This window comes from Apteryx rowi, unplaced genomic scaffold (assembly GCF_003343035.1).
Source record: "Apteryx rowi isolate R43461 unplaced genomic scaffold, aptRow1 scaffold_46, whole genome shotgun sequence".
Classification (NCBI taxonomy): domain Eukaryota; kingdom Metazoa; phylum Chordata; class Aves; order Apterygiformes; family Apterygidae; genus Apteryx; species Apteryx rowi.
The window spans coordinates 3,264,666-3,285,317 of NW_020450716.1; the positions used below are offsets into that span (position 1 = coordinate 3,264,666).

The 20,652-nt window shown below is 43.5% G+C and overlaps 1 protein-coding gene across 1 annotated transcript in view; it reads left to right on the plus strand.

Moving 5' to 3' along the window:
- Positions 1–6,459, plus strand: part of TIAM1 (T cell lymphoma invasion and metastasis 1) — a 109,053-nt gene extending 102,594 nt beyond the window's left edge. Inside the window, exons 24-27 of the mRNA XM_026077675.1 lie at positions 86–188; positions 913–1,000; positions 1,886–2,058; positions 4,035–6,459. Coding sequence (XP_025933460.1) covers positions 86–188; positions 913–1,000; positions 1,886–2,058; positions 4,035–4,519 — 849 coding nt within the window. The 3' untranslated portion in view covers positions 4,520–6,459. The remainder of the gene's footprint in view (positions 1–85; positions 189–912; positions 1,001–1,885; positions 2,059–4,034) is intronic.
- Positions 6,460–20,652: the final 14,193 nt, after the last annotated feature.

Sequence of the window (20,652 nt, forward strand, 5' to 3'; positions counted from 1 at the left end):
CATTCCCAGTGCAGAGCAGAGGGGATTCTTATGTCTGGATTTCTGAGGTATCTTGTTTCCTGACAATATTTTGAAATTTGTCCAGGGAGGATCGCATAGAGCTTCAATTTATGAAGAGTGGGATCCATTCCGCTTCCGTCACATGATACCTTTAGAAGCATTGCAGGTTCGAGCGTTGGCAAGTGCAGGTAATGTTCTAGCTGCATGAACTTGGCAAAGCTTTTATAATGTCTGGTTTCAGTGCATTCACTGACCGATGTTTGTCCTAAGTATATGCATATGCAGGGAAAGGGTTCCACAACATTAACATCCATAATAGCGCAGGAGAGTAATGAAGGGGTAGAAGCTTCAGCTGTATATTTCTAGCTTGTCAGTACTTTTCTGAGGTCAGTCAGGATTCTGGAAAAACAGATTGAAGTCATCACTGATTGATTCTCTCTGTTCCTCTTCTGCGGACTAGAAGGAAATCTTGCAGCTGTGAGACAATAGAGCTAGTGAATTTTTGTTCTTGCACTTGATGGCTCCATGTGAAGCTTATTATATTAAAAATCTTGAAATTTTAAAAAATCTTTCTAATGCAGAAAGAATGTAGGAGGTGGCTGTTGGTAGAAGTTACACCTGTGAAATGTGAGAATACTTCATGGAATACCTGAAGAGCTATTGTTCCCCTCCTTTCTTTGGGATTGAGTGAGTGCATATGAAGTACTATTAAATTTTAGGCAGTTTAGGTGTCTGTTGTTTCCCATTTACCCACTGCTGCCTTTTGGCCAGGAGTCAGTATTGTTTGCAGTGTAAGATCTGTTGTCCCAGACTGCCATAAACCTGTTTTTCAGGACTATGAAATAAACTATTCAAACTGAGGTAAAATATGAGAACCTATTGTATGAAGTGCTACTCGCTTTTTCACTTTAGATGCAGAGACCAATTCTGTATGTGAGATTGTCCATGTTAAATCCGAGTCCGAAGGCAGACCGGAAAGAACATTTCACCTCTGCTGTAGGTAAGTGTGTTTTCATTTTTTCCATGGCTGCTGCATCTTTGGATCCTAGCTTGCCTGTTCCTTTCCTCTAGGGCAATTTGGGAACAGCTGGCAGGGGAAGAGGGGAGAAGGTGTTAAAACCCTACTTCTGGCAGGAAGGGTTTCATAAAATGTGTTAAAATAAAGGCATATATTTGATCAGCAGTGTACCTTTGCAGGAATATCCTTATTGCAATTTTCCCTTTACAAATTTACACCCAATTAAACTCCAGCAGTGGATCTTTATGCAAGGTTTTGTGTTCATGTGTCTTGTTCAGCCAGTACCTTTCATGCTAACAAGTTCCAAACCCTGTTCTTAGGGCACTGCCTTTTATCTTAGAAAGAAAACCCTGGTCATTTTTGTTACAGCAGTGGTGGTGGTTGCCCTAACTTGTTCTAGGCTTCAGGTCAGAACTTGGTGCACAAGTTCACCAGAGTCCAGCAGAGCTGATAGTAAGCCAGTTCCCACTACTAGGCAGTAGAGATTGCAGGAGTTTTGCTCTGTGTGTGCTTATGTGAGACAAACTGAGATTTAATTAGCCATCATAGGTCAGCTTGATGTTTATCTGACAAGCTTAAGCATGTGGTTGGTATTGGAGGAAAAGGAAGCCTCAAGAGAGGTAAATGGCTAAATGTTCTTTTAATGAATAATGTATTTGTTTCCTTGGATGTCCATTGCAGTGACTACAGATTCAGCTTTGCTTTGAAAATACTATACTAAATTGAGTCTTATCTGTGGAATGAACATGCCAATTAGTTGGAACTGTCTTAAATTACAGTACTGGTCATTAATTATCTCATTTACAGCAAGCTTGTAGCAATTCCCAAGAGATAACTCTGCCTCATATATTCTTGTCTATATTTCAGTTCTCCAGAACACAGGAAGGACTTTCTGAAGGCTGTGCACTCGATTCTGCGGGATAAACACAGAAGGCAGCTTCTTAAAACCGAAAGTTTACCCTCATCCCAGCAATATGTTCCTTTTGGTGGAAAAAGATTGTGTGCTCTAAAAGGTGCAAGGCCAGCCATGAACAGGGCAGGTACTGTAGGGCTACAGACTTTCAAGATCCCAGTAACCCCAGCACCATTATAGGACATGTGGTGGTGTCTATTACTTGTATATTAGAATTAGCATTCTCTCCTGTATGTGCAAAAGCTGCTGTTTTTCCATGCTTCACCTCCTTGAGAGCCTTAAATTGTCACTATTTACCTTGCTTTGCACTCGAGGCTCAGCTTCAGAGAAGTCCTTCTGGCATGGAAGGAACAAGTAGGATTCCTGTCAATACCRATTGGCTGTGCACATTAATCTGGAAATAGGCTTCAGCTGAACAAAGCAGAAGCCCACTGCATATTTCATAAACAAAAGCATGTACAGAATTTCTGAGCTAACCCTAGCACTTTTTAAACTAAAATACTCATGAAAAATCAGCTCCTCCAAATGACTGGCTTGGTTTGAAGCGACAGCTTTGTATGTCCTCCATTTTAGCCTGTTCAGCTCTATTGCTAAAGGGTGCATGCTTCTACTTCTCACATTTGAGAGGCATGCACTTGATACTTTTTTTTTTTTTTTTGAATGGTCTGTCCTAAACCATGGATTTTCCCTTTCAGTTGACTTCAGGCAAAGCAATGAGAAAATCCCAGGGAAAAGCAGGTTTTCATTTTCAGAACACTAGATGATGGAGGGAAGAAACACTTGCTTCCATCTGAAAAGTACACAGCACTGCTGCGTGTTTTGTTCTGGTCTGATTTTTTGTTTTTTGGATTTTTTTTTTCCTGCTTGTTAGATCCAGCAATATAGAGAACCAGGCTTTCTGTTCCTCTTCTGTAATGGGCAGGCCAGGCCAATAACATTCGCAGCATGGCTTCTCATTTGAGGTGATGCTAGCCATCTGCCTCAGAGACATTTAAAATCATAAGCATGAGGATTCAGAGGAAGGCCAAAAAGCAACTGTTTTACCCCAGTGCTTCAATCAACCTGTGGGGCTTATCTGCTGTAGATGCCAAACCTTGTTTTAGTTTGGCTCATCAATGCATTTGCATGATGAAATCTGCTGGGGTTAAAATCTCCTCTTAGAGTCCAGACCTCTCAGTATAGTTAAAACTTGCAACTGCTGAGCTGCTGTACTTAATGAATGCTTTGAGGCTCAGGGATATTAAAATGTAACCCCCAAGCTGCTAGAGTTTAATAAAAGCAACCTAAAAGTGCTAAAGTGCTGTTTAGTGGAGGGGGACAAACTGTAACCTCGGAGTTCACCTGCTTACGATGGAGCTACGTGTGTGTGCACGTAAAGCACTGGAATGCCTGCAGGTCCTTCAGCTGTAGGATTCGTCCCCTGCTTTGTCTCACAAGCCTCTTATGAAGATGTTTCAACATGGAAGATATGAATTTGCTAATTGGGCCAGTTGCAAAAGCTAGTAGACCAGCTGGTGCTGAGTAAGAAACTTTTGAAAGCTCTTCTGTTCTTTGAGGGTTTTTTCCTTTCCAGTAGGGATGGTGTGGGGCAGGGAATAGCACAGCCTGGATGAGGAACTTGCTTCCCCATAAAATAACGCAACAAGTCCAGCACCTTCAGTGCCAGGCTAGCTACTTGGAAACCTGTAGTGTTGCTCTTACTGACACAAAGCAGTTTGCCATGTTGAGGTGTAAGGCTAGCTGGGTTTCGCTGTGTACTGACAGCAGGGCACTGCCTGTGAGAAGCTGAGCTGAACAGATGCACTTCGTGCTGGCTGGCTGGCTGCCTACTGCTTAGGAGGAACAGTAATTGTAGCCCATGATCCCAACTGTGGATCTGAGTAGCAGAAACATCTCTTACAGCTGGAGCGAGCCCTGTGCTGAGGAGCCAAGTGAAGCATGACTTGCCCGTAGGGAGGATGCTGAGTGACTGGGTCATTCTTGGGAGTCTGCCTGTTTTGTGCCTAGCCATGTTAAATAAAGGGCGCTTGGAAGACTAACTTTTTAAAGAGAGTTGTACCTTGTGTAAAAAGCCTGTGGGGTTTTATCTTTGTGTGTGCGCAGTGTCAGCCCCAAGCAAGTCTCTTGGGAGGAGGCGGCGGCGGCTGGCCCGAAACAGGTTTACCATTGACTCAGACGCCGTCTTCACAAGCAGCCCTGAAAAAGAGCCCCAGCAGCCCACGCACAGTGGGGACACTGACCGCTGGGTAGAGGAACAGTTTGACCTTGCTCAGTATGAGGAGCAGGAGGACATCAAAGAGACGGACATCCTCAGCGATGACGACGAGTACTGCGAGGCGATGAAAGGCGCCGTGGCTGACCAAGACCTTCAGGAGCGGCTGCAGGCGGCCTCCATCGCCGGCAGCCAGCCGTGCCGGGCGGACAGGTCGCGCCCGGCAATGGACACGCACGCTTCCAGGATGACCCAGCTGAAGAAGCAGGCGGCCTTGTCTGGCATCAACGGCGACGTGGAGGGCCACGGCGAGGAGGTCATCTGGGTGCGGCGCGAAGACTTTGTGCCTAGCAGGAAACTGAACACGGAGCTCTAGGGCTGCCCCGTGACCCTGCCGACGTGGAAGTCTCCCTGTCCCGGCCCCCGGCCCTCCCTCCCGCCCCAGGCATGCTGTGCAGAGCCGGGCCCTGTAGGTTGCACACTTGCACACACCCTTTTGGCAGCTGAATCGGTCCTGAAGCCGCGCGGCCACGCTTTAGGTACCYATAAAAGCAGAAACGCTCAAAATCTGAACCGGAATAAGCTTAAGGTCCTGTCTTATGTTACCAAGGGCTTTTACACTCTTATTTATTCTAAAATAATCAGGGGCTGAAATTTAAATAGGGGGAGAATATCATCACTGGAAAACAAATTACTGTGGATGTCTTACCTACGTGCAGCAAACTAGCTTAAACTATAGCACAAAGAACAAAGGGTTTTCTAGCCGTGAAATGTCAGTCGTAGGCTCATCTCCTTCATGAGGAAACTGCCTTTTTAACCTGTACAGTTGCAGTATTCTTATTACTTTTCCCTCTTTAAATGTAAGAGAATATACATGTATTTTAGGAGTGTGTGAGGAAAGGTTTGGAATTTATGTTGTGTTAAGTCCTCTTGGTCTGTGGCAGGTCTAACTTAATGTCAATGTTGGAAGCTCTAGTTTTACATAATATTATAAAGATGCCAAACTCTCTTGAAAGAGATCCAAATTTAACACTTGAAGAAATATTTTTTTGTATTTTACCTGAGATGCAGGGGCACAAAGGGATAAGAATTTTACAGTGTTAGCTTAGCTCCAAGTCTAGGATATGAGGCTAGCTTTTTGCAGAGGGTTAGAAATGGTGGTTTTATATTAAAATATGAACTGGAAACTCTTATTTAGTATAACTTTCTTCAGGAAAAGGATTATTGTATATGTTTGAGACTGGAGTTTAGTTAGATAATAAAAATAAAAAAAATAAAATAACATGACTGAATTGTACTGGGCTAAACTGATCCATGGTGTAACCTCACTGGAGCTAGTGTAGCAACATCGCGGATTGGTTTGGTCCACTCTCCCTGACAGAGTTTGGGCTTAGGGGACAGGGAATTCATGGCCAAAAAACTGACCTCATCCACTTCCCTACTGTGGGTGAAACTAGTGTATTTTAATTCCTTTATAGAAGCTTTTCCACTGCAATAGAATACGAACAAGTTCTAAACAAGCAAACCTCTTTAACATTTTAAATTGTTTATTTAAACATCTAAAACAGGGTAAAATGTGACTAAAATCTTGTGGTTTTTAAGTAGATTTCCACATACAAAACACAAAATAGCACTTTTTTTTTTTCTTAAAGATTTATATAGCTTTCCCATTTCAGTTTCACCTATGGAAAAAAGGAGGATTATATGAAAATTTTCTGTTTTTTGTATCTATTGATGTTTGACACATTAGTAGGTACTTTGAAAACCTGAAATTTTTATAATAGCTTTAGGATTATATTTTATAAATTCCGCTCTGACTATATTTTAAAACATAACAAAAATTATTCCCTAAAAAAAATCCATCGCCGTCTTTGTGTCCCAGCTAGCATTCCCCCCCTTGCCCTCCCCTTCTGGTTTCTGGTGCACTATACTTGATCTTATGAAAGCTTTCTCTATTAACTTTTTGCTATCTTCTGATTTCGTTTTTTCCTAAAAGCTTTAGAAAGGTTTCTATACCCTTTGTATTATCACATCATTGTTTTATATCATCTACCAGTCAGTTGTGTCCCAATGTATTAGAAAAGCAGAGGTTTTAGCTGTCCTGTACTGTACCCAGTGGAATACAGTCTGTTCTGAAATACTGGAAGGCTGGTACTTGAAAGGTACCACTGTTCTTGTACATAATGTCATGACATGTCTATGTCAAAGGTTCTTATATATTTCTTTTATAAGCTGAAAGAAGGTCTATTTTTATGTTTTTAGTTCTATGAATGGAACGTTGTAAATGCCTGTCAGAAATAAAAATACTGGGAAAAAAAAAAGGTGGTATGTGTTATGTGTATGCTATGAGACAGCTGCCTGTCTCAGTTAAGGCAAGTGGGAAGTAAATAGATGAAGCTGTTGGGATCGCTCTCCCTGCTTTAATAGCCTAGAGAGTCTTTTTAATACTCATGTTTCCTCCCTTAACAGTATGTGCTCTGTATCTTTTACGGATATCCCCTTAGAGCAGGTTCAACCTATCACAGCTTTCAGCAAAGCAGTTGGGTCTGCTTTTCAGTTGGGTTTGTGTCCTGGGTTAAATAATGGCTCCTTTGGCCAGCACGGGGTGAGCTTCAATTTGCCGCAGTGTGAAAGGCTGGTGCAAAATTGCTGGGCCTCCCTTCTCTCCTACTGAAGCCCAATTTATTTATTTGCTTGGAATATCTATGTCAGAAACCTATTAGCTGGAAAATGGAGAACAAGGCAGACAGGAAGGCCAGGTGCTAAAGGCAAGTATTTGCCCACAATGTGACTACTTAACATACACCTCATAGCAAAACAAAGCTTTCCTTTAGTGAGAAATCAAGAGGAAACCTCTGATTTCCCCCCCCCCCCCTTTTCTCTGATTAGCTAACTGCTAAACTTAAAATTCAAGTCTATGACAAGCAACGCTTTTCCCCTAAATCCCTGAAACTACATCAACTGCTAATGGAACAGGAGTGCAAAACATGCTAATGCTTGTTTCTTTGAGTACGACTGAGGACAAATCTGAACAAGTATGAATTTCTTTTTTAAATGCCCCAACCCTTTTCTTTAGATGTGTGTGTGTTTGTCTCTTCCAGAATTTAGTTCTAACTAGCTACCATATTTCCAGCAACTGACTTCAGTTTTCAGATTATTTAAGAAGCTGCTTACAGAGCCAGTCCTAATGCAATAAGATGATTTTTTTGATGCAAGTTATGATACTATGCAATAAGTTTATCTTATATTAAGCCTTAAACAGATGGAAAGTCTAATGCTACCAAGCAGTTCCTGTATTCTCATCTGCCGGTCTCTGTAGCTTATGTAGGTCCTACRGTGAGGTCTGAGCTGTCCAGATTTGATTGGGATAGTGCTCTGCTCAAATTTTGCAAAGTCAGCGTTGCCATTTTCTGTATGACATCTGTAGTCAGTTATGCCTCTGTTTCCTTCCCAAAGCTGGTCACGAGAGATGTAAGTGCATATTGGGAGGTGGGGAGAGAAGCAATTTTCAGTTAGGTRTAATGGTCCATAGGTATAATGGTAGGAGAGCTCTTCAGACTAATCCTATTTGGCTGAACCCAGTCCTTTTGGGGTAGTGACCCTTAGTCCAAGGGTGAGGAGGTGCTGTGGGCAGGAGGTTGCCCCTCTCTGCCCACAGTAGCTGCTGCAGCCAGGGCTGGGCCCTCCTGCCCCACTGGGGAGACCCTGACCCCCAGCACCGTCGTGACCCACCAGCTTTCTTCAGGGTGACCTAAGACTACTCGCATAGAGGCAGTTTGGTGAGGTGCACAGATCCCTGGCAAATCGTCCCTAAACCACAGAAGAGGTTAGGAAAGTGGTTTATTAGGAAAAAAACCTTCTTTTATTTTCAGTGCTGCCAGAGGAGCCTTGCACAGCTCCTTGGTCTTGCCTGCAGTGGGAGAACAACAGCAGCCACCCTGTCTTCTGTGGGGAAAGCACAGGCATTGCTTAGCTGTAAGGGCTGTCTTCTCTACCAATCTGCTTTGCTTGCCCCGGTTTCAGAACAACACAGGAAATATTCTGCTTCTGAGGCTATTATCTCGGCAAATAAAATGTCAAGGATATGGCCCTGTTGCCTGTGTGCTGCTATTTTAAATGTGGCCAGATAATCATGGAGACAGCAAATAGTGTCGCCTCTCCCCAGGGTTCATTTTCCCACTCTCAGTGTCTTAAGCTTGCAATCCGTTTTCTGTTGCCTTTAATTTTATTCTTAACAATTGCTGAGGTAGTTTTGCTGGAACAGTAGCCTTATTTTTTCCAGTCCCTTCAGTTACTAGAGCTGTCATGCACGTTGACTGAGGACTGAGTGCGCTGGTGTTACTGAATGAATCCAGTCCAGAATTTTGGACACTTAACTGTGGCTTTGCATTATTTTGGGCAGAGGGAGGTGAAAGAAAGTTTTTGAAAAATTACTTCCTTCGTTTCTCTTTTTCCTTCAGCCAGTCTATTAATAATACACAGCACCTCTGTGTTATACTTGGACATGAGCTTGAGTAGCATTTTGCAGTGGTGAAATCCTAGAGCAGCCTTAGAGCTTAGGTAAATTGTTCCCATTTGAAGGCTGACGAAGGCAGGTGGAGCAGTGTGCGCAAGGTCATGTAGCAAGCCTGGGATACTGGCGAAATGCTTGTGCATGGCTGTTTATATTTCTCCATTAGTCTAGACGATGCTCCCTTTTCATTAATGTAAAGAAGTAATTAGCTGTTGTAAAGAATCATTTCTTGTGGCAGAATAACAAAGTGATGAGAAAAGTCACACTGACTGCCTAGCAACCGTGGAATTATTTGTCCATTATGGAGATCTGGGAATACACTAGTATTGCAGTATATCTAGTTTGCTTTCTCTTTCCGAGTCTTTGTTTCCAGTCAACTTAATAAGAGGGGGAGGGGTGATAAGGAGACAGGGGATAATTCTAACTAATTAAATACTTCCCACCTGACCTTCAAAATAAATCAGTCATTTGTAAAGCTGGAACAACAGCCACCTTAGGCTGAAATTCATCTGAAAAGAAGCAAATTGAAAAAGCACATGGAGCAACTTGGTAGTATGACCTTTGGTTCTCGCCCACCACAGGGACAGTTAGTGGTTCTGAGCAAAAAGCTTTAAGTGCAATTCTTCATTTAGTATGGGATGAGAACACATTGGCTGATCACCATTAATCCTTGGGACCTGGCTGCAAAAACATCACTGGACTTTTACCCATACTATCTTTTGATATACAAAGTCATGTTTTCTACTATACTGCCTTTTCCCAGTTGAAGCAAGACATCTGAGAACAGAAAAGTGCCCTTAACGCCCCATTTTTGCACATCAGACATAAGGGTACTACTCCCCCTCCTCCTAAAGTCAGGGTCACAATCATCCCAAAACACAGCTATTTTCAAGGAAGGATTACTTGGGAATGGTTGACTGCAAGGAGCGATAGTGTAGGGTATGCATCAAGCCTCCTGTACAGCCCCAACCAGTGTCCTGCCTTAAGCAGTACCCGTAAACATATGTCTAAGGAAGAAAAAGAGCAGAGCAAACATTTGTGATACTTCCCCCACTGCACTCTCAGCCCCCATTTATTTTCAGAAATTTTTCCGAACTGGATGTTGTCTCAATGGGTGGGATTCAGTTGCCTAAGCAAAGGCACATAGTACTGTTTTATGGTGTAGTGCTTTAAGGTATCCTGCATGGAAAGGAAATTGCCTTAAAATGAGGTGTGGTATATGCAGCAGTTCCTACAGCAGCAGCATCTCTTGCAGCAAATTTAATGATGTTTGCTACATAATGTAGGATTATTTTCAGTTATTTGTAACATTACCAGATTAATCCAAAGCCTTTGGGAAGTCAATGGCAGTGAAATCAAAAAAAAAAGAGAGACAGGGCATCAAGCAGAAAGCAGCACATAGCTAGAAGATCACACACACAGGCAGTGACAAGTGGCTTGTGTAAGCCAGCTCGCTGTGCACTTCGCTGCATCAGCTCTGAAATCCCTCCCGCTTCTCTGGCGTACAAACACCAGGCCGCCATGAGCCAACTGCCTCTGCACGAAACAGAGAAAGACAGAGGGAAACGTCCTCCTGCAGTTTTCCCTGCAATTGCGTGCACTGTTTGGAGATGCGAATGAGTATCAGTACCGTTTCCGAGTGCTAGGCCAGTCTCCGCTAGGGCGTGTGCTCGAGAGGTGTGCTGGATCCCCGTGTCACCTCCACGCAATTAGCTGATGACTCGTACGCAATCACACATTGTTATGATGGCCAAATAACCTGTTCGTGGGGAAAAATTGTTTGAAATGAAATAGGTGTCCTGAAGAAAAAAAAATAATTAGAAATAGCATACTGAAAAAAGTAGGGAGCAAGAAGGCCTGAAATTAATTAACATTGCAGGAACCAGATCAAAGGCAGTAACTGAGACTCACAAAGCTGCAGAGACATGTGAACAGAATGTTAAGTGTGTGCGACACTGTGGCCGAAAGGAGAGTGGGATCCCAATCAAAACCTGACTTGTGTGCTTGAAGCTTGGCAAGGAAAAAGACCAGCACTCCTCCACACCAAAGGTTCAACATACAGCTCTGAATGCTGTGGCACGAGCCCCACTTAAAAAAAAAAAAAAAAAAAAAAAAAAAAAAAAAAAAAAAGCACTGGACAAAGCTTTGCAGTCATTCATCATACCTAGAAATATTGCAATACTCAGCCATCCTTCACCAGTTGCTCTCCTGCTCTTCAGGACCCCCAAGCTGCCTCATGCAACCTGGCTGCACTGTTCCTAGGGGACCTTCCCCAGCACAGGGCCACTAGCTGATGTCTATGCCGTGAAGTACAGACCCCAGCACAGGTTTGGCTTGACACACAGTCTGGGATTTAACACAGGCAAAGGAGCATTTTGCACGTGGCCACCATGTTGTGGATAGTGAGGGAGCTTAACAGCGTAGACAAAGGCTGATCTGGATCAGCTGGCCCCATTGCCAGAGAGTGGTCCTGGGCATTTTAAATTTAATAGCACAGACATAGTCCCAGAGCCTTTCCATTCAATTCTTAGAGAAAAAGCCTACCACTCTGCACAGACAGTCGCTGGGTCCATCTAGCGTGGTTCATCACTCCTCAAGTTGCCACCATGGAAACTTGGCGAGCCTTGACGCTCTCCTCTGGTTGCAGGGCCAAGCACTGCAAGGCTCCCCGAGGGAGACAGGAGGCTCTGCCGCACATAGCCAGCGCAGCACAGGCAATGCACAGGACAGCGAACCTGCCTGATCCCCTCACTGCCTGTGGCCTGGGATGTTATTTCTGCTCAGATTTCTCTGCCGTGCCTAAGGTACTCCAAGGGTTTTCTGACTGCTGCTCGTGGACAGTCAGCGACTGCTCAGGAAAACAYGGGCTATTTGCTGTAGTGACTGGTGCAGTTTTGCTCCTGATGGACACAATCCTTTGTTGTTGCTTATGGTCAAGCTTAGCTGCCCAGGAGGCAGAAGTACTTCATTTAAACATCTTCTTTCTTGTAACACTGACATCCATTTTTTGCCCTTGTATCTCATATCATCCTGCAATGTCAGCAGCAGATTGGAGCTGCAGAGCCAGCTGGCTACTCTCTGCCCTTCAGGTGCAGCAGCATTGCTGCTAGCAAACAGCTGTCCTCCTGGTGCTCTAAGCATGAACCAGAGGCTGAAGAGTTAATTTGGCAGATGTTGCGATAGCAAAGACCCATGCAGTGTTTCCCAAGGGTTAAATTTTGGGACAAGCTGTGCTGCTAATAATCTCTAAGGTCATCCCTGTGAACAGCCGCTCTGCCAATGGGGTGATGCAGTCACCAAACTGAGGCACAAACCAGCAATAAAACTGATGTCTTTTTTGTAGGAAAGTTGGAGGAGAAAGCAGTTGAGGAAGCTGATATGAAATACTTGCCTCTAAATAATGTTTGGATCCAATGTACTCTTTCAGGGTAAATGGGACATGCTCTTCAGATGTTGCCCACCTTATGGCTGTGGCTTGGCAGCCAATTTATTATGACTGAGCTCAGCCTGGCTTATGAGCATATGTCGCTGCACCTAGTGAATGTGTCAGCAGGGAATGGCCCTAGCCTCTGGGCCAACTGAAGGTCCCCTTTGGAGAGGCGTTTCTGATGTCCCATGTCCCCTGTGCACAGAAGGGAATGAACAGACCAATGCTCATGACTTGCGCAGAGGGCACATTTCCACTCCCTGGCCAGAGGAGGTCCCTCTTCCCTTACAAATACTAACGTAGGAAGAGCATTGAGTTGCTTCCAATTTTTTCCATTTATTTAGTTATTTTAAAAGCCCAGGGATTACTTCTTCAATAAAACAAATTAAAAAAAAAAAGAAAAGAAACACTCATTTGTTCTCTAGGTGCTCAGACACTGTATTCTTCACTTGCATTATGGCAAGGCATTATGCCCAGCTACAGGACAGCTATCGACCTTGTACAGGGCGTTATTTGGATTTTACGTCATTCAGTCAGAGAAAGTAATTTCTAGGGACAGTTTCAGATTCACCTACGCTCAGTGGAGATTAAACCCCTTTAATTAACTCCTCGAGGGGTATTAGAGAGTTTAGTATCTTCGAACAACTGTTCAGCCACTAATCACATTGGGACTGATCCTCCCAGCTTTACTCAGGCCTTGAAATCAGTGCGTCTCCCCTGATTAAGGAGTGCAGATTCTCCCTGAGACTTGTTTAGTATTTTGTATTAACTCTCCAAAGGCATCCCAGAGGGATGCCACCAGGGTTTTGGGAAGCAGGGAAGAGGTGGGGATAACACCTCCTAACAGGCAAAGCTGCTGAAGATTATCAACTACTCAGTGCAGTAAGGAGGCCCATGCCAGTGCCTGGGACAGACCAGTGTTGCAGATACAACCAGACTGTGAAAAATAAGGACAAAAGAGCTTCATGCCCAGGCCAAGATCAGCAGGGCCCAAGGCTGGCATGACAATGACGTAGCTCAGGCGAGGACCAAGGGTGAAAGTGGTATAAACTTCTCACCTCCCCTGTTGCTTTTGCAGGGTCTGCTGGGCAGCGTGGCAGCCAGCGGCCATCCTCCAGGACCATTTGCGGACTTGCCTTGAGTTTCCCGGGAGCATCCCACTCCGTGGCTGCACAATGGCTCTGCGTGCCTATATGTGAACCTAGTGTCCCTGAAGTCTGCTTTGAGAATTGCTGCACAGTCGTCAAAAATGGCATGTGCAGAGCATTCAGTTATCCATGATACTATAGTAAGTTTTGGAAAAAAAAATCTGTACTAATAATGGAGAAGGATGTGGAAGCATGCTTACCTTTGCAGTTGGTGGAAATGTAGTGCAGAAGAATCTACTTCATCTTCTCCCACAAGTATTTCCTAATATAGCATAAAAAAAGCTCTTTAGATCTCCAGTAAGAAACAAAAAGACTCAACTACAAGAAGAGTATTAGCTTTCTTCTAGGTCCCTGCAAGAGCAGGCCATTAGATGAGTTAGTTCAGATATAGGAGATAAAGATAGCAAAGAAAAAAAAAAAAACCTTAAAAATATAAGCAAATCCAATCCACTGGCCTCCAAAACCTCAAAAAGAGTGAGAAAATGAGGAAGCTGGTAAGTGAAGAAAAGCATAAAATGAAAAATGATGTTAAAATGACCCCTCTTTCTCTGCCTCCAACTTTAAAAAGTAAAGAACAGGCCACTGTTAAAAGTAGAATAGAGCAGAGAATACCGGGATGAAAATTGCACTTTGAAAACAGTGGTTAGTTCTGGCAACATTTATCACAACATGGTACAGAGAAGCTGGAGATAAGGGGCTCAACTCCATGCATTTCCATAGGGAGCTGGAAGAACCGATTTTGGGGAGCTGCAGTAAGAGCTGCAGGGGTGGCCCCTGGCAGTGAGCTGCGGCTGATGTTATTTTAGGAAGTGCCCCAAGAGACAGTTTCAGTAAGTCATGCCACTGAGGCGAGACCATGAGTCTGAAGGTTATAAACATCAGTGTGGAGGATTAAGGTCTGAGCGGGAGGATGAGACATCATTAGGAACCGAATGGAGAAACTAAGACAGAATTTCAGGAAAAAAAGTGTAATCTTATTCAGTTATGGGATGGTTATCACAGAAGAGGACTTTTTCATCTAGGATATTTAGGCTGAATAGCCTATACTTGCTGAGTGAGGCGCTGGTCTGCAATGAGGGCTCTGGGGCACCGCAGTAGTTGGGGACAGAGCTGGTCTCTGCTGGCCAGGGGAGCTCTGGTGGGGTTTCTATTTGTGTGCTTGCTAAACAAGGTTCTCACAATTACACGTTTTAACCCTGTATTAGGCTCCGGTCTGCAGCGCAGTGTGGGATCTGTAATTGCTCTGATGCTGCAAAATCCACAGGGACGCTGTTGCTTTCACCTGGCTGATTTTATGAATGGGCTCTAAACAAACAACTTTTTGTGTTAGCAACTGGTTAACAGTTCTCCTTCTCTAAACCTATACTGCTTTTTGAAACCATGCACATTTTAAAATGCTGGTTTATGGCTCTGCACTAATAAATAAGCATAAAAAATACAGCAGCAGCAGGTGAAGGGTGTGCTTAGCAGGAATCAAAGGAATTAACATTTTTCAGAGCTATTAATTGTCCTGAGTACTTTGTCAGCCCACAAAGATGTACCATCCCTGGAGTGACTTATACTGGGGAATAAGGAGGAAAAATTGCAGTATAGTAAAACTTTGATCCCAAACAAACAAGATGAGTTCAGAGAGGTATCATGCCATAGACAAGTAATCGCCACAGCTGTGTGTGAGAACTGCAGCATCACTGTGTGATATTAATATTTGGCTCATCCTACCAATGGCCAAACATTCTCCCTGTTATCATTAGTGGATGGTACATCTGGAGGGGCAGAACCTATCTGACAGTGGGAAATATAATATATTGACTAAACTTGCTATGGGGCTTGCTCTCTCTCTGGTCCTGAAAGCAATGAGAACAAGAAGAAATGAGAAAGAATCATCTCAGATTGGAAGCAGGTATGTTGCTTTTACAGCTGAGCAAGGGGTTTCCTCCAGTTGCATAAACAAGAGTAACCTGAGGGCCAGATCAGTTTGACCTCTCTTTTTCTCTTGGAGCATTTTCTTTCTACAGCTCCTGCCCTGCTGTCCTAGCAACTGGAGCCAGCCTCACTAGCAGGCTATTAATCGAACATCCTTGAGACAGTATCATGTGACGTGTGTTTCTGAAAACCACTGATGTTAGTCATGTGAAGGGATGACGTCACTTTGCCAGTGTAATTAAATGTAACCGAATTAGAGCCTGAAGGCAGGGTTAATATAGCAAACTGTAAGTGCTAAACAGAAATGCTGACAAAATGGTCCTGTGCACGTGTAAACATCTCTCATGCTCAGGTGCTGGCTGGTAAAAACCATTTACAACCATTGCTGCTGGCTGCTTTATGTTATTCTGGTGACAGCAAAAGGATCTTTCCAGGAGGAGTGATGGGATTTAATGTGATGAGAAGATGTGACATTAGTTCTTTCCAGCTGTAGCTACTGAAGCTGATTAGACTGCTTCCACAGACTTGCTCACATCCTGCTCATTTATTGCTACAGTTACTCCTATATAGCACAACGGTGACACTGTCGATGAGGGACTTGGTGGCCTATTGTACTGTGAAAACTGTTGTCACACTATTGTGGCAGGAGCTGAAAAAAGCCATTAAAAGTCAGCAGGCTCAATATACCCGTGACAGCCTTGATTTAAAAAGAAGTAAATCAAAATCAAACTACAACAGTAGTTCAATTGTGTTCTGGCCTACTTGTGACCAGGGAAAATTCTTCCTACTGTAACTTTTTCATTCAGAAAGTAAATAAGTTTATCCCATTCAAGTGAGAAGATGTTCAAAAGCATTGGACTGTTTCTGAGGCTGAGTGTTTAAGTCTCTTGAATGCAGAGGGAAAACATGCTTATTTTTGGCCTTTAAGGAAAAAAATGTGCAAAGAGATGCATTATATTCTACGTTGTACAACATTTCAAACAAGCACACCTTTTCTTCAGTGTGATAGGCTATTCTTTGGTCTGGTTTGGTRCTTATGGAAATGGATGATTTTTAGTAAGATTGATTCATTTTTCCTGATCTCATCTGTTTAACTTCCTCTGCTTGCAGAGAAACGTTAGCGGACATGTAGAAACTAGTCACAACTCAGCTGTGTGCTGACTCAAACAGCTCGGCTTAAAGTGATGTGATACGTTATGAAGTTGTGCCTTCAGATAAAATGGGACCTGGATTGTATTTGTTTTTTAACAACTGTGTATTGAAGAGAAGTGGATATACTTACTTGATAGCAAGTTCTGCACCCTTTGAGTATCTTCTTTGTGAATGAAGATGGTTCCACACCAGTTCCCTTGCAGCTTCAAGGCTGTAAGGGTTACTAATAAAACAGGAGCAAGGGAGAAGTCATGTTACTGCAGCAGTGCAGATGTACAAGCTTTTGAATGCTGAGCACAAAGCCGTGTAACTTATAGTGCATCATACCACTGTTTCCTGTGGCTTTGGACTTTACCATATTGGGTGTTAGTAGCTTCAGTCAGCTGTTCTCACTGTGGTGCGGTCCTGCCCTGAGTATTTAGCTAGAGAAGTCTTGGCGACTAGCACCCTCGAAACGACAGCTGGCTGCAGTGTGCAACAACAGATTTCATGGCCTAATGTTAGGCATTCATCTTTGAAAAGCCTGCCTGGAAATAATAAACAGGAACAYGTTGTAACATAGTATTTTTTTCCTCCTTTCCTTTTCCTTTTTTTCCCCAGACTTTGATTCAGCATTGACTTTCAAACTGTGTAAGAAAGAGCTATAGACCACCCTTCGGAGTCTGCACCAAAATCTGTTTAGAGGACCAGTTACTTAGGGTTTTAGGTTCTGTATAAAAATCCTCTGTTTCACTTAAACGATAGTACATTAGATCAATCAAGAAAAAGGTGCAAAGCAGAGCCCTTGGTGTGCATCTACATTAACATTTTCATTTGGGCCTGGAGCATGTTTTCCAAGCGCATCTCCCAATCATTCCCACTTACCACGCTTTGGCCTGTGTCGCAGGGTGGTTTTGGTGCAAGCGACCTGCAGCCCCTTTGGATTAAGCCAAACTGGCGGAGCTGCTCCAGGAGCACACCTACTGCACTCCAGCCKCTGGCGGGGGCACAGGGGTCTGAAACGATGCCTTGGCCACGCGGCTGTCGAGTCCTCCAGGACAGACTGCAGATGCACACACTAATAGAGGCTCTTGAAACAGCTGGGGCAACACTTCCAAGTGCTTCATGTCCTGTAGAGAGGCCAAATGTACACCTCTTCTGTAAACCTCCTGTGGGAGGAGGAGGAACAAGGGCTTGGGCCTCTGACAGCCTGGTGCTTTTTAGTCATATCTACTGACACTTGCCACCCTGCAGGGGCATTTGGATGCTTATGCAGCCCCTGCCACACACCTGGGGGTTTCGTGCTCCTCTGCGGTGACAGCAAGGATGGCAGCCAGCATGCGGGGCCAGCCTGGGTGCCCTGGCTGCGTGCTGGGCTGTGGGAAAGGAGGGCTGGGCATGCAGCTGCCAAAAAAACTGGTCCTTGCTTTCCTGGTTAGGGTGGAAAGTGGAGGCTCAGATGATTTTGTTGGTACCTGCTGCTCACATGATCCAAAGTTAGAAAGTTTGGAGGAAGGCTGTGGAGACCTGTACCATGTAGCACCATCCCTGGTAGGATGGTGGTAACAGGCTGGCAGGAATAGGGAAGTTTCCAGTCTGCATGTGGCCATAGCCACCCTCTTCAGTGCAGGTATAGTAGGATCCTGAAATGCCATCTGGCCATGACACAGTTGCAGCTACAGCTCAGGAGCCTTGGCTGTGCCCCTCCAGACTTGATGTGACACCAGCCATGTCCCAAGGACGACGTGGGCCCAAACACCTTCCTGTGCCCAGACCCATGCTGAGCTGTGCAACCCTGCTGCGAGCCACCTGTACTTACCAGCCCTTTGCATCACTAGAGACACCTTGGGTTTTTGTACACTCCCCGCCTGCACTGACTTTTCTGCCCCCTGCACATTATTAGTGCAAAAATACTGTGGCAATAGTTTGTTTCTGTGATAATGCTACTCTATTTAAAAGAGACTGTCAATGCTTTCTTCTTTCATTACAGTTTTCTGTCTCTCTCCTTGATGCCCTCCTGAGGCATTACAATTGGGGCTGGCACCATTCTGCTGCCTCCATGGTGGTCTCAGTTTGGCAGTCATCTGTAAAAGGCTGAATATTTTGCAACATGCCATATTCTGTTTAAAACATAAGAAAAAAACTTCGTTACAGTGAGGGTGACTGAGCACTGCCACAGGTTGCCCAGGGAGGTTGTGCAGTCTCCATCCTTGGAGATGTTCAAAACCCAAGTGCACAGGGTCCTGGGCAACCTGTTGTAGGTGACCCTGCTTGAGCAGGGGGGTTGGACCAGATGATCCCCAGAGGTGCCTTCCAGCCTCAGCAATTTGGTGATTCTGTGATTCTATATTTCTTCTCCCAGTGCAATATATTAATAGCAGATCAACATGGTGTTGCTACTTTTTAGATCTGGTCTACCAGGCCAAAAGTAGTTACACACTTTTATGTTACGTTATAATAATTTATTTACTATAAATCAAGAAGTGTTTCTGGGTCTGTAAGGGAAACGTGCTGTGTTAGAAACTTAACTTAGTTTTTCTATTTAGGAAAAATTAATGTCATATGTACAGCAGATTTAATATATTGGGCAAAGAAGGAGAAGAACATAACTGAGAAATATTACACGATTAAGACTATTTCTTTTTAAGAGACCTCTGTACAGATGCTATCTAAAATATTATGATAGTACATTACGCAGGTTGGCTTTGACCAGGGAAATGATTTCAAACAACATTTTAATTAGCTTTTGCAGCTGATTTAAGTGAGTATAGCTTAGCAAACACAGCAAAACCTCAAAGACTGAGAGTCAAAGCATTCCAAATAATACCAGAAAAGTTTAAAATTGGAGATGGAAAATCCCTAGCTGATTGATTATCTCAGTTCATCTAGGTAAAGCAGGATGGCTTCCCAAGAGCATTTGCTTATCCTGAAGGTGATAATTCTATTTCCAGAGATCCAGGTTTCTATCTGTGCCTGCAAGTATAGGCAACATCTGTCTCACACTGGAAAAACATCTCATTAACCAAATTAGCAAAATAGCTATCACATAATTTGTTACTGCTGATAACTTTTATACTACCTCTGAAGTTCAGAGAGCAGACTGTCTTAGCTGACACAACAGGCGAGGTCTATGGGAACACTGAAACGATCACTCAAAAAAATGTCACAGCAAATATGCTTAGGGGATAGCAGCTACTTAATAAATGAGAGAACCTTACCTGTAAAATTAAAACCATAACAAATCTAAATATTACAGCACATATCCACCAGGAATTCAGTCTTGCAGATTCTGAGCACTTCAGTCTCAGTCCAGCAAAGCCCCTAAGCAGCTACTTAAACATAGTGTTATCGATCTTGCAGAGATCGCTCACCAGCTTAAAGGTAAGCATATGCATAACAGCATTAGAAATTCAGCTCACAACCATAATTCATAAGCTGCTCTAAAACAATGCATGACAACAGCAAAGGGCCAAATCACAGATCAACCAAAACAGATTCTTTTCCAGCAGAATAAAAAGAGAAAAAAAGGTTTCTTAAAAATGAAACAATAAAAGGAACTGGATATTTCTTAATCACTGCAGGCAAAAATGGAAGAAAATTTGCTAATCAGGAATCCATTGATAACCACACAATTCACAATCATTCTACCCACTTTGTGTGGAGCTACACTGCTGCCTTTTAGAAAGCAGAAGGAAGAAAACCTATCTACCAGGAGTTTAAAAAAGAAATGTAGGCAAGTAGTCTGTAAGAGATTTAGATGTTATGAAGGATTTCCTTTGAATGTTTATTATAAGCATCTTATTAATTCCTTATAAGTATTCCTTTAAAATGAACCTCCTAATTCTGCTATCAAATGTTTGTCTCATAGATAAGGCAAGTGGTAACTTTCTGATAAGCAAGTGGCTAGGATGAATCTCACGCAGCCCCCCACTGTTTTGTCCTGCGTTTCAAATCTCCTGTGTGGGATCTACAGTACTTCAAAGGCTGATGGTATCCTACTCCTTTCAGGTTATATAAGAAAGCTGGAATGGACTGTCAAGCAACTACTGTGACATATTCATCTTCTAAAAGTACATTTGTGCTTAGTTTTTAACTCAGATTACTGGATACAGTAGCATTTCTCAACCAGCTTTGCCCTCAAGACATATCTTTATCCTCACTGTGGGGAAGAGAAATGCCATTATGGCCATTTTCCAGATGAAAACTGAGAACAAGGAAAGCCTGGACACGCACAGTTTTTCTACAGAAGATCGGAGTACTGGTCTAGATTTGATAAATCTCAGCCAATGCCCTTTCCATTAAAAGGCTTTCCAGACGGCGAAAGAGAATGCTAATCTGCATGCTTGTGTATAGTGAAATCAGCACAA